Here is a 12,287-nt window from a genome sequence, read left to right on the forward strand (position 1 = left end):
GTAAAATCAAATAAGTTGTATTTATATCGATGATAATTATACAAAACAACACAAAAACAATAAGAATGAGCTCCATGGATGCTACAAATGACTCCGAGTGTCTTTTATAAGAGTAAAAACTCGAGAATAAAGCCCAGAGGTCACTTTTAGGAGTAAAATATCAAACATCACACCTGTCAGCTCCCTCATACACAAACACCCACAACTCCAAAACGCCTCTTCAGGACAGCACAGCAGCACAAACACCAAAGATTCCTGACAATTACAATATGAATGACACATGCAGAGTCTGCATTTCACATTCACTATATATGTGACAGGTGTGAGTCTTCAAAGAGCTGGATGGATCCAGGCGGCAGGTGAAGCCGCCAACATGGGGAAGGTAAACATCATGCTCACACGCTGCAGGCCTGCTTTCTTTCTCCAGTTTTAGAATATATTAAAAGAAAAACTAAACGTCTCTATGTTCAGATCATCTTCTACGAGGATAAGAATTTCTCTGGGCGCCATTTTGAATGTTACGAGGACTGTGGGGACCTGCTGAGCCGCCTCAGCTGCTGCAACTCCATCAGGGTGGAGAGCGGCTGCTTCATGATCTACGAGAAACCGAACTACACCGGGAACCAGTTCTACCTGAGGAGAGGCGACTATCCTGACTTCCATCAATGGACAGGTGTCGATGGTTCGATCAGCTCCTGCCGCCACATCCACACGGTGAGCTCCTGTTCGTGGGCAAAGTCATTCTGAGCTTACACCAGAGCATTCATGCTAACGTGTGCTCACCATCAAATACTCTTTTAACCTCACGGATGGAAAGACATCCCAACAAATTAACCATTCAGTCCAGTTCAGTTCATTCAAACAGCACCAAATAACAACAAAAATCAGCTCAGGTCACTTTAATCCAAACGAAAAGTTAAACTGATTTGTTTCTCACCTGAAAGATCGCTTTAAAAAGCATTTTAGGATGAAAACATTTCCTTTGGAAAAACAATACTGTCAAGAAATCAAGAAATACTTCTATGATCTGGGTGAGAACTGGGACAAAAAGTCACTGTAAAATAGTTTATTCAAGCTATTATTCTCCATTTAGTGCAAAATATTCCAGGTTAATTCTGACCACTCAAAGCCACATTCGCCCACTCATACAGCTTCTCTTTGTCAGTACGAATACTTTTCCTCCTGAGCTACAGCCTCCCCTAATCTTTTATCACAGCATTTAATCTGAAAGTGTTCAAATCAAATCAAATCTGATTTTTAACCGAGTTAAAAAGCTGCTCGTGATCACTTGAAATCCAACTTCTGCCCCAAAAATTACAAAAAATGTCTTTGCAGGCATTCTTAATGGTATTTTAGTCCCTTTCTGCATCCAGGAGCCTGTATTACATTTTATTAAGATTAAAAACTCGATGAGTCGTCTAAATTTAATCAGAGCTGATATCGTAGGCAGAGCCTGATCAGGCCTCTGAAGCTGACCAATCAGAGCTTAGTGGGCTTTTAAGGCGGGAAACCTGACCTTTAAGGAAGTGCTAAGTGTTTGAATTTAATGAAAACAAAGCTACTTCCATCCCAACTCTTTACTGAAATGATTCAATCAACTTTTTCCAATGTGCAGCCATTTCATGATGTTTAAGGGACTTTTAAGGGACCTAATCCCTGAAGCTACGCTGGTAGCTAAAACTAAAACTAAAACTAGCTAAAACTAAGGCTCTCGAGCTCCAGATATAGTGCAAAAAGTGATTTTGATATAATTTAAGTGGTATTCAAATACTAAATTAAATCATTAGTCAACATCTAATCATGGTTTAGTCTCTTTCTAAGGTCATGAATATTAAAGGAACACCAGGGAAGTTTGTGAACCTTAAACCTTCTGACTCTTTTTGAAGTAAACTGACCTATTTTATGCTCATTCTTGGATCTGAAACTGCACCGTTTAGCTTTATGGTCACTTGATGTTTTTGTGGGCTTTTGATGGTGTCTTTGTGGCCTCTTTAAACAGGGCAGAAAAATGAATGTGTGTGGTTTACACTCCACACCTGCAGGGGGAGCCAAAGAGCTAAACTATCTGCCAAATTCTCTGGTGTTACTTTAACTGACCCCGCTGTCCGATTCAAATCCAGGAGGCCGGGTCATTCAACATGCGCCTGTACCAGCGGATCGAGTTTGGCGGCCAGATGATGGACCTGATCGATGACTGTCCTTGCGTCATGGACCGCTTCCACGTAAACGACATCTTCTCCTGCAACGTTGCCAATGGCAACTGGGTGTTCTACGAGCATCCGAACTACCGCGGCAGGATGTACCTGATCAGGCCGGGAGAGTACAAACGGTTCAGCGAGTGGGGCGGCCGCAGCGCCACGGTCGGCTCCATCAGACGCATCATGGACTACTGACCTGCTGCAGGATCAATAATAGGCTCAAAACACTGAAAATACCCACCTGTTTTTTGGTAATATTTAGAAAGATGATCATTTTTAAGTGTGAGAGGTTTAGATGCATTAAACCGGTTCTGATTTGATCTGAAGCAGATCGTTTGCAGAGATTCAAACCTTTGGGTGTACAGCAGACTCCGACCCCCAGAGCAGGTGGGTCTCCCGCTGCTTCAAAATAAACTGCTGCGGTTCAGTTGAGACGTAAATGCAGCGCATTGCATTTTTGTGAGTTTGATGGCATCTTTGTGGCCTCTACTCATGTGTATGGCTGCACATGTGCAGGGCTCACACAGAAATGGGTTTTTATGCCGGTGGTCGTACATCCCGCAACTGTAGGGGGCGCCAACGAGCAGAATATTAGCCAATTAGCCAAATTTCGTTAACTTCCCGTTTGGTTTGGACCAGAGAGCCAAACTGCAGGTGTGAACTCATCTTAAGTGTCCTGAAAAGGGAAACAAATATTCCCTGATGTTCAGATGGACTCGTAATTGATTTATTTAGCAGCCATAAAGATAATTATATCCATCAAATCCAACATACAATGTAGATTAAGATCAAAAACAGCCTATTTACTTAAATTCCCCTAAATAATTAGAATAAAAGTGCTTCGGATCCACAAATAAGTACATGTAAAAGAGCAAAAAACAGTCGAAAATATCGATAAAGATTTCAAATAACCTCTTGAATTGAACCAGAATAGGACCAATTTATGGACTTAAATCAAAGAAAAGATGTAAATAGCTTCAGCTTGTTCAATTCAGTGATATAGCAGCAGGAGGAAAGCAGTTCTGTCGCATTTTGTCCTACATTTTGGGACTTAAAAAGCTCCATCCAGAGGGAAGAACCTGAGATAAAACATGAAGTCCTGGCCTCTAAAGATGAATGATACCATTAAAGCTTGATAAAACATGGTCATTATGGTGTCCTTTGACAACACAAACGGTCTCGTTGTTAAACACTCATAATTCTAACAGAAATATAGCGGAATGGGTCTTGGTTTAGAACAGCATGAGTCTTGAATGCGGTTGAAAGAGATTGGATGAATTTACAGTGGTGCCCTGATCTGAGTGAGAAAGCAGCAGCTGGATTACACAGATTGTCTCGTCATCTCAATTAAACGATGCCGCTCTTTATCTGTTTATTGTTCGGAAGCATTTTCGGGAGGAAATTGTGATGAACGTGGTGGAAAAAACAATGACACCAAACACCAGAGTAGAGTCATCTGTACATAAACAGATTTCTGCCCCACTCGGATCCATCATCGCTCTGTGGGAAGCATTTGAATGACAATGCTTTATGCTGTGCAATCACACAGCTGCCCTTTCTTTCTTTTTTTTTATAAAGCCCAGTGGCTTGGCTCGGGAACAGAGTTGATCGGTGATACAGTCAGACCTTAACCATGGGAAAGGTAAAGAAAACCATCTCTTCGGGTGTTTTTTATTCGCTCTTTTTCTGCCACAATCTCGCAGCGCTGTGTGAAAAATCTTCATGTGTTGCTTTCGTAGATCATTTTCTACGAAGACAGAAACTTCCAAGGACACTCTCACGAGTGCAGCAGCGACTGTGCCGACCTGCATGCCTTCTTCAACAGATGCAACTCCATCAGGGTGGAGAGCGGCTGCTTTATGGTCTATGAGAGGCCCAACTACATGGGAAACCAGTTCTACCTGAAGCGGGGGGAGTACTCCGACAACCAGGGTGTGATCGGCATGAATGACTGCGTCAGCTCTTGCCGCATGATCCCGCAGGTAGGAAAGCTCAGAAAGCTGTTTTTTAAAACCACACAGTGGCATATTTACAGCTTGTTTTCTGTAAAGTCAGTTGAGAAGTACCTGAAAAAGTATTTCCCCCCGGTGTCAGTATCAAGGCTCCTACAGGATGAGGCTCTACGAGCGCTTCGACATGTCCGGCAAGGCGCACGAGCTCCTGGAGGACTGTCCAAACCTCCAGGAACACATCAGCATGTCCGACTTCAACTCCTGCAGCGTGACAGACGGCCACTGGCTGCTGTACGACCAGCCCAACTACCAAGGCCGGGTGTACTACCTGAGGCCCGGCGAGTACCGCAGATACAGCGAATGGGGAGGCGTCAGTCCCACGATCGGCTCCATTAGAAGAATCACAGATTTCAACTGAAATCCATGCATATTTCCCTCATTTTAACTGTCTGTCTTTCAAATAAACTCTAAAACTCACCTTCGGCTCTGTGTCTTTGCTACTTCGGCTGTTGTTTGTTCACCAAAACACTCCTCAAACGTGATCTTCCTCCAGTTAAAGTTACAGAAAGGAAAATACAAACTCCCTACAGTAGCTTCTGGCCAGCTTGCTCAGTGCGACTGAATCGCCTCTTTGCTCAGACGAGCCATCCCAAACAATGCCAGAGCTACCCTCTCCTGGCTTGTGCCCCCGGTGGGATTAGCGGGCCTTATCCACACTGTCAGTGGCAGCAGGCGCCGTGCAAAGAGTCCGAGAGGTAATAATTACAACTATAAATCAGAAACGTTGACCCCAAACGAGCCACCGGGCAGCCTCAGATCCTCGGGAGGGGCTCAAATCTAAAGGTGAGCTGCCCGAGGAAATAAGGCTCACAGAATCGGACACTTCCTTTAAATCACTCCTTACAACCCATTTAAATGTCCTTAAATGAGGCTTTAAACTTTTATTCCCTGTTGTTTCTTGCCTTCTCATTAACTTGCAGTTGTTTGGCTCCCCTGTCTGCTCTGTAAACTATATTAATAAAATTATAATAACACTAATTATCATTAATATTATAGCAGAATATGACAGGTGAAGAAGCAGCAGTCATGTGGGTCTGTAATGAACTGATGAGTCGCATATGAACCTATAAACCATTACAGATGAGAGTGTTTCCCACAACATGATGCTTTCCACCAGTTTATGATTAAAAACATGCAAAAGTCGGTCATAGCTGCCTTTACATTATTGAAGAGCAAATATATAAGAATATTTTTGACAAAAATAACAAAAAGGCTTCAGGGAAACATTGACATTAAACAATTAAATCAAACATAAGTGACAATATGAATATCAAAGATTATATTTGAATATTTTCTTGTTACAGAGTATATAAAAGGGTGGATGTTCACACAGGAGAGTTTGCTGTGGCTCCCGTAGACTCTGAATCAAACTGGTCTTTATAATCCTTACTGCGACTCCCTGAGATAGTTTCCAGGATGTATCAATAATTATAAGTGAGGCCATGAAATGAAAGAATAAGTCAGTTTATGACAGATCAAAGGAGACAAAACAGGTGAACAAAAAAGACAGAATGTTGGAGGTAAATGTTAATAAAGAGAAGAGTTTGTAAAAAACTGATAGATTATAATAATCCTGACCGGCAGGACATATACACTTACTTATCTGCATGCATAGGGGTTGCTCAGGTGGAGCAGCAGGGACAGTGAATGGCTTCCTGCCCCGTTACGCAACATCTTTAATGCTAAAGAGCTGTTCCATATTGTTCTGCAGCCATTGTCCACTGGATGTGTGGATACCATACTAGTCCTTTCCTTTGTCCATGCATGTCAAAACACCAAACCAGTTAATTATTTATCCTTTTTTTCAAATACAAATCCATATTTTTGACCCAATGTTGTGCTCTAACAAAAAGGTAAACATGTGCCAGTAGCCTTCAGTTATAACTAAGAGAGAATTTGAATGACAATGCTTTGTTTGTGGAGAGCTGGTATAAAAAGCCCTGAAAACATGGGGAATCTCTCCAACGGAGACCATGGGTAAGGTGAGTGCTGTTTCTCCTCTCTGCTCACAGAAAGTTGTTGGGTTTTTTTAGTTTTGACGGGGCTTTCAGCTCGCTTTTTTGCTGAGAAAAACTCTGACATTTTTCCGCCAGATTATCTTTTACGAGGACAAGAACTTCCTGGGTCGGAGCTATGAGTGCAGCAACGACTGCACGGACCTTCACTCGTACTTCAGCCGCTGTAACTCCATCCGGGTGGAGAGCGGCTGCTTCATGATCTATGAGCGACCCAACTTCATGGGCCACCAGTACTTCATGAGGAGGGGGGAGTATCCCGACTACCAGAGGTGGATGGGCTTCAGCAGCTGCATCCGCTCCTGCCGGATGATTCCAGCGGTGAGACAAACAACACGCTGACAGATGAGTATCGGCGCCCCTCTTCAGCATATAAATGTGTAATCCCCTCTTGGTCCTGCTTTGGTCCCACAGTATCGAGGCTCCTACAGATTGCGCATCTATGAGAAGCCCGACTTCGGCGGGCACATGATGGAGTTCATGGATGACTGTCCCTGTGTGTCTGATCGTTTCCATCACCGCCATATCTACTCCTGTAATGTCATGAACGGCAACTGGATCTTCTACGAATACCCGAACTACAGAGGCAGACAGTACTTCCTGAGATCTGGGGAGTACAGGAGGTACCGCGACTGGTGCGCCACCTGCGCCATCATCGGATCTTTCAGGAGGGTCACCGACTTTTAGCCATCAACAGAAACCTTGCTGTAAATATCAAACACTTTGTTTATTAAAGATTTTGAATTTTTACCTCCTTTGTGAAGGTGTTTTTATTGATTCGTTCACATTGATAGATTTGCTTTGAATAGCATCAGGAGGTATGATGGAGGTAAAAGGAGCCATGTAGCTGTTATGGATATCTTGTATTTACTCTGTAAATAATGTGAATAGCAGGTAAATAAGCACTTTTTATGAAATATATACTCATCTGGATGGGAGAGGATCCTGCTTAAATTGTGCTCTAACAAAGCAAATAAAGCATCCCTCTTCTCCAATTGTTCTGCTGGTGTGTTTGTATTTTACCTTGTGGACATCTGTACATTGTAAATTGTAAGTATTGCACTTTCCTGTAGCTTCTTTTGCTTTTTCATTTGGCAATCAAAACCGTTTAAAACCAAATTAACTCTGGTTGGTTTTCTTTCATTTTAAAGTAGAAAATGGTCCTTTAAAGACACACAAACACGCTAAACTCTTCTTTATTGAAGTTCCAAACCAGGACAAAAACAGTTCCACGTCACACCTGTACGTCTTTAGAAACAGTCCCACCCTCACACCTGTACGTCTTTAAAAACAGTCCCACCCTCACACCTGTACGTCTTTAAAAACAGTCCCACCTTCACACCTGTACGTCTTTAAAAACAGTCCCACCTTCACACCTGTACGTCTTTAAAAACAGTCCCACCTTCACACCTGTACGTCTTTAAAAACAGTCCCACCCTCACACCTGTACGTCTTTAGAAACAGTCCCACCCTCACACCTGTACGTCTTTAAAAACAGTCCCACCTTCACACCTGTACGTCTTTAAAAACAGTCCCACCCTCACACCTGTACGTCTTTAAAAACAGTCCCACCCTCACACCTGTACGTCTTTAAAAACAGTCCCACCCTCACACCTGTACGTCTTTAGAAACAGTCCCACCCTCACACCTGTACGTCTTTAAAAACAGTCCCACCTTCACACCTGTACGTCTTTATAAACAGTCCCACCCTCACACCTGTACGTCTTTAGAAACAGTCCCACCCTCACACCTGTACGTCTTTAGAAACAGTCCCACCCTCACACCTGTACGTCTTTAGAAACAGTCCCACCCTCACACCTGTACGTCTTTAGAAACAGTCCCACCCTCACACCTGTACGTCTTTAGAAACAGTCCCACCGTCACACCTGTACGTCTTTAGAAACAGTCCCACCGTCACACCTGTACGTCTTTAGAAACAGTCCCACCGTCACACCTGTACGTCTTTAGAAACAGTCCCACCGTCACACCTGTACGTCTTTAGAAACAGTCCCACCCTCACACCTGTACGTCTTTAGAAACAGTCCCACCCTCACACCTGTACGTCTTTAGAAACAGTCCCACCCTCACACCTGTACGTCTTTAGAAACAGTCCCACCGTCACACCTGTACGTCTTTAGAAACAGTCCCACCTTCACACCTGTACGTCTTTAGAAACAGTCCCACCCTCACACCTGTACGTCTTTAGAAACAGTCCCACCCTCACACCTGTACGTCTTTAGAAACAGTCCCACCTTCACACCTGTACGTCTTTAGAAACAGTCCCACCCTCACACCTGTACGTCTTTAAAAACAGTCCCACCTTCACACCTGTACGTCTTTATAAACAGTCCCACCCTCACACCTGTACGTCTTTAAAAACAGTCCCACCTTCACACCTGTACGTCTTTAGAAACAGTCCCACCGTCACACCTGTACGTCTTTAGAAACAGTCCCACCCTCACACCTGTACGTCTTTAAAAACAGTCCCACCTTCACACCTGTACGTCTTTAAAAACAGTCCCACCTTCACACCTGTACGTCTTTAAAAACAGTCCCACCCTCACACCTGTACGTCTTTAAAAACAGTCCCACCCTCACACCTGTACGTCTTTAAAAACAGTCCCACCCTCACACCTGTACGTCTTTAAAAACAGTCCCACCTTCACACCTGTACGTCTTTAGAAACAGTCCCACCGTCACACCTGTACGTCTTTAAAAACAGTCCCACCTTCACACCTGTACGTCTTTAAAAACAGTCCCACCTTCACACCTGTACGTCTTTAAAAACAGTCCCACCCTCACACCTGTACGTCTTTAAAAACAGTCCCACCTTCACACCTGTACGTCTTTAGAAACAGTCCCACCGTCACACCTGTACGTCTTTAGAAACAGTCCCACCGTCACACCTGTACGTCTTTAAAAACAGTTCCACCCTCACACCTGTACGTCTTTAGAAACAGTCCCACCTTCACACCTGTACGTCTTTAGAAACAGTCCCACCCTCACACCTGTACGTCTTTAAAAACAGTCCCACCTTCACACCTGTACGTCTTTATAAACAGTCCCACCCTCACACCTGTACGTCTTTAGAAACAGTCCCACCCTCACACCTGTACGTCTTTAAAAACAGTCCCACCCTCACACCTGTACGTCTTTAGAAACAGTCCCACTCTCACACCTGTACGTCTTTAGAAGCAGTCCCACCGTCACACCTGTACGTCTTTAGAAACAGTCCCACCCTCACACCTGTACGTCTTTAGAAACAGTCCCACTCTCACACCTGTACGTCTTTAAAAACAGTTCCACCTTCACACCTGTACGTCTTTAGAAACAGTCCCACCGTCACACCTGTACGTCTTTAGAAGCAGTCCCACCGTCACACCTGTACGTCTTTAAAAACAGTCCCACCCTCACACCTGTACGTCTTTAAAAACAGTCCCACCCTCACACCTGTACGTCTTTAGAAACAGTCCCACCCTCACACCTGTACGTCTTTAGAAACAGTCCCACCCTCACACCTGTACGTCTTTAAAAACAGTCCCACCTTCACACCTGTACGTCTTTAGAAACAGTCCCACCGTCACACCTGTACGTCTTTAAAAACAGTCCCACCCTCACACCTGTACGTCTTTAGAAACAGTCCCACCGTCACACCTGTACGTCTTTAGAAACAGTCCCACGTCACACCTGTACGTCTTTAGAAACAGTCCCATCCTCACACCTGTACGTCTTTAAAAACAGTCCCACTCTCACACCTGTACGTCTTTAGAAACAGTCCCACCCTCACACCTGTACGTCTTTAGAAACAGTCCCACCGTCACACCTGTACGTCTTTAGAAACAGTCCCACCCTCACACCTGTACGTCTTTAAAAACAGTCCCACCCTCACACCTGTACGTCTTTAGAAACAGTCCCACCCTCACACCTGTACGTCTTTAAAAACAGTCCCACTCTCACACCTGTACGTCTTTAGAAGCAGTCCCACCATTGTGGGGGGGGGCCTGGGTGATGGTGGGTCTCAGGCCCGGGCTGCTGCGACTGGTGTGACTGCGTGGTTTGTTTGTTTGTTTGGGGTTTTTATTGTTGTTTGTTTATTTTGTGTAGAGGTCCTCTGGGGCGAGTGGTTGCCTTCTGGTGGCACACTAGCTCCCCAAATACGGTCGCTGCAGGCCCCAAGCCTGGTGGACATCAGGCCCTCCTGTCCTGTGGCAGATCAAAGGAAACAGGGGTGCCTATTGCAGCCAGTCTCTAGCTGCCCTCTCCGGGGGAGAGTAGCTGCCTGGTTGCTGCCTGGGGCGGGAGGGGCCAAGAGGATGAGTTATTCTGCTGGTTTGGGGTCTGTGGTGGCTGGGGGGGTCTGCTGCGCCACACCCCAGTGGAGTTGAGGGAGGGGGGACATGTGCGGAAGTATGGGATGTATGGGATGTGCAAGTGTGTGTGGTGATGACTGGGCCTTGCTGTCCTCTGGCCTGCTTGGGCAGTTCCCGATGAGGGGGGGGGGGGGGGGTTGCCTCTCCCCGCTGCTTCACCCTGTCACAGTCTGTTCTATCAGTTTGTCATGTCACAGTTTATGTTTAACCATGTGTTGTTCTGGTCACGTTCAGTTCACTCACGTCACCTGGCTCATTGTTCTCAGCTGCACCTCATGTCACTGATCACTCCCTCCACAGTATTTAGCTTCCTGGTTTCCTTTCAGTCACTGCAGAATCCTCACTATCCCTCCATGCTTTGCACAAAGATGAGGCTGGTTGTCCTGCCGCATAGCTTTGTTAAGATAATCATAGCCATAGTGTTTATTCATAGCCTTGTTTTGTTTGTCATAGTCCTTTTTTCATAGTTAAGTCATTTTGATGATCCGGCTCTGTCTTGTTTGAGGAATAAACCTTGTTTTGTGAACCAAGAGAGCTGCATCTGGGTCCGACCTTTCCACCAGTTCCTGACACACCCACCTGTGGACATGTCTTGACTCCCGGGGCACTTGGCCAGGGGCGCTGGGGCAGGCGCTGGCCCACTGTGTGGCTGTCTGGGGCGCTTGGCCCTCTCGGGTATTGGGTGGGGCCTCTGCCAGGGGGTTTGGGGGCGCTCGGCCTCCTGGGACCCGGGTCCAGGGCACAAATCATGTCTGAGCGGTTGGGGCCTGGCGGGGTCGGTGGGCTGTTGCCCCTGGTTCCCAGAGGGCCTCTGCCCTATGCTTATGGGGGCTCTTTCCGGGGGCTTCCTCTGCAGTCCTCTGGGTGGATGCATGGTTGTCCCTGCGGTGGACTTCCTGGGTTCTGTGCTCTGTGGGGGCTGCTGGTGGCCTGGGTCTTGTGGCCCTCTCTGCCTGCTTCTGATTGGTTGGGGGGTGGGTTATCATGTAGGTCCTGTGCATGTTCTCACACACACACACACACATTCATTAGCCCATTAGCATGCTCGCTAAGCAGTTGATGTATTATCCTGTGGTTTCAGGTCATCTATATCCACAGTTGTGTTGTATGTGATGCTTTCAGGTGCTCCTGGTGGCTCTAAGGCTGGATTCCCCACAGAGGCCGTGGATTGTCGTCTGTTTTGTTTTTACAGGTGTAGCAGCTGGTTGTCTGGTTTTTCTTTCTATTTCTGTTCTGTTTCCTCTTCTTTGCTCTTCTTCTTCCGGTTCGGCTCTATTACATGTGAAATATTGTAAACAAAAATAAATAAATGGGCAGTCGATGGGCATCAAGGGGAGCTTTACATCTATAAAGCTTCCCTTGGCAAAGCAAATCTGTTTGGCATAAAAGGTATTCACACTATAATTCTGCTGCCATAATGCTGGACAGGACAAGGGGAAGAAAAGAAACAGTCCCACCATCACACCTGTACGTCTTTAAACAGTCCTGAGGGAGTATGGAATCCCCTCAAAGACTAACTCCCTCATTTTCCTGGCCTCGCACTACCACAAAGAGGACGGATAGATGGACCATTGGATACGAACCCGACTCTTGAAGGGATGGTTTCCAGGATCTATGTGAATATCCAGAAGGTGGCTTCCCCATCCCTTGATTACAGAAAAAGGAAATTGAAGGAAGAGTTAGAGTTGGACC

General features: G+C 45.5%; 3 protein-coding genes across 6 annotated transcripts; all 3 read left to right on the forward strand.

The window, feature by feature from the left end:
* Positions 1-373: 373 nt before the first annotated feature.
* Positions 374-2,393, forward strand: LOC140319749 (gamma-crystallin S-1-like). Of its 2 annotated transcripts, none has more exons than XM_072397518.1 (3): positions 374-382; positions 472-714; positions 2,121-2,393. In XM_072397518.1, exons 1-3 carry the CDS (start codon positions 374-376, stop codon positions 2,391-2,393), a joined length of 525 nt encoding a protein of 174 aa, XP_072253619.1. The 2 variants fall into 2 exon arrangements, with proteins under 2 accessions (XP_072253619.1, XP_072253620.1); XM_072397519.1 differs by having other exon boundaries at positions 2,124-2,393.
* Positions 2,394-3,781: 1,388 nt separating this feature from the next.
* On the forward strand, positions 3,782-4,568 carry LOC140319748 (gamma-crystallin M2-like). Its single transcript, XM_072397517.1, has 3 exons — positions 3,782-3,840; positions 3,938-4,180; positions 4,293-4,568. The coding sequence occupies exons 1-3, from the start codon at positions 3,832-3,834 to the stop codon at positions 4,566-4,568; spliced, it is 528 nt and encodes a 175-aa protein (XP_072253618.1). The 5' UTR covers positions 3,782-3,831.
* A 1,603-nt stretch (positions 4,569-6,171) lies between these two features.
* On the forward strand, positions 6,172-6,912 carry LOC140319751 (gamma-crystallin M2-like). 3 transcript variants are annotated; one of them, XM_072397523.1, is made up of 3 exons: positions 6,172-6,192; positions 6,304-6,546; positions 6,640-6,912. In XM_072397523.1, exons 1-3 carry the CDS (start codon positions 6,184-6,186, stop codon positions 6,910-6,912), a joined length of 525 nt encoding a protein of 174 aa, XP_072253624.1. In that variant the 5' UTR covers positions 6,172-6,183. The 3 variants fall into 3 exon arrangements, with proteins under 3 accessions (XP_072253624.1, XP_072253622.1, XP_072253623.1); XM_072397521.1 differs by having other exon boundaries at positions 6,184-6,201; XM_072397522.1 differs by having other exon boundaries at positions 6,184-6,192; positions 6,304-6,543.
* The last annotated feature ends 5,375 nt before the right edge of the window (positions 6,913-12,287 follow it).

Source organism: Leuresthes tenuis, unplaced genomic scaffold, assembly GCF_036924035.1.
Source record: "Leuresthes tenuis unplaced genomic scaffold, fLeuTen1.0.hap1 SCAF_12, whole genome shotgun sequence".
Taxonomy (NCBI): Eukaryota; Metazoa; Chordata; class Actinopteri; order Atheriniformes; family Atherinopsidae; genus Leuresthes; species Leuresthes tenuis.

Excerpts from the sequence above, each read along its gene's own strand:
- LOC140319749 (XM_072397518.1), top strand. Across the intron at positions 715-2,120 it reads CCTGCCGCCACATCCACACG|GAGGCCGGGTCATTCAACAT; the intron begins GTGAGCTCCTGT and ends ATTCAAATCCAG.
- LOC140319751 (XM_072397521.1), top strand. Across the intron at positions 6,547-6,639 it reads CCTGCCGGATGATTCCAGCG|TATCGAGGCTCCTACAGATT; the intron begins GTGAGACAAACA and ends TTGGTCCCACAG.
- LOC140319748 (XM_072397517.1), top strand. Across the intron at positions 4,181-4,292 it reads CTTGCCGCATGATCCCGCAG|TATCAAGGCTCCTACAGGAT; the intron begins GTAGGAAAGCTC and ends CCCCGGTGTCAG.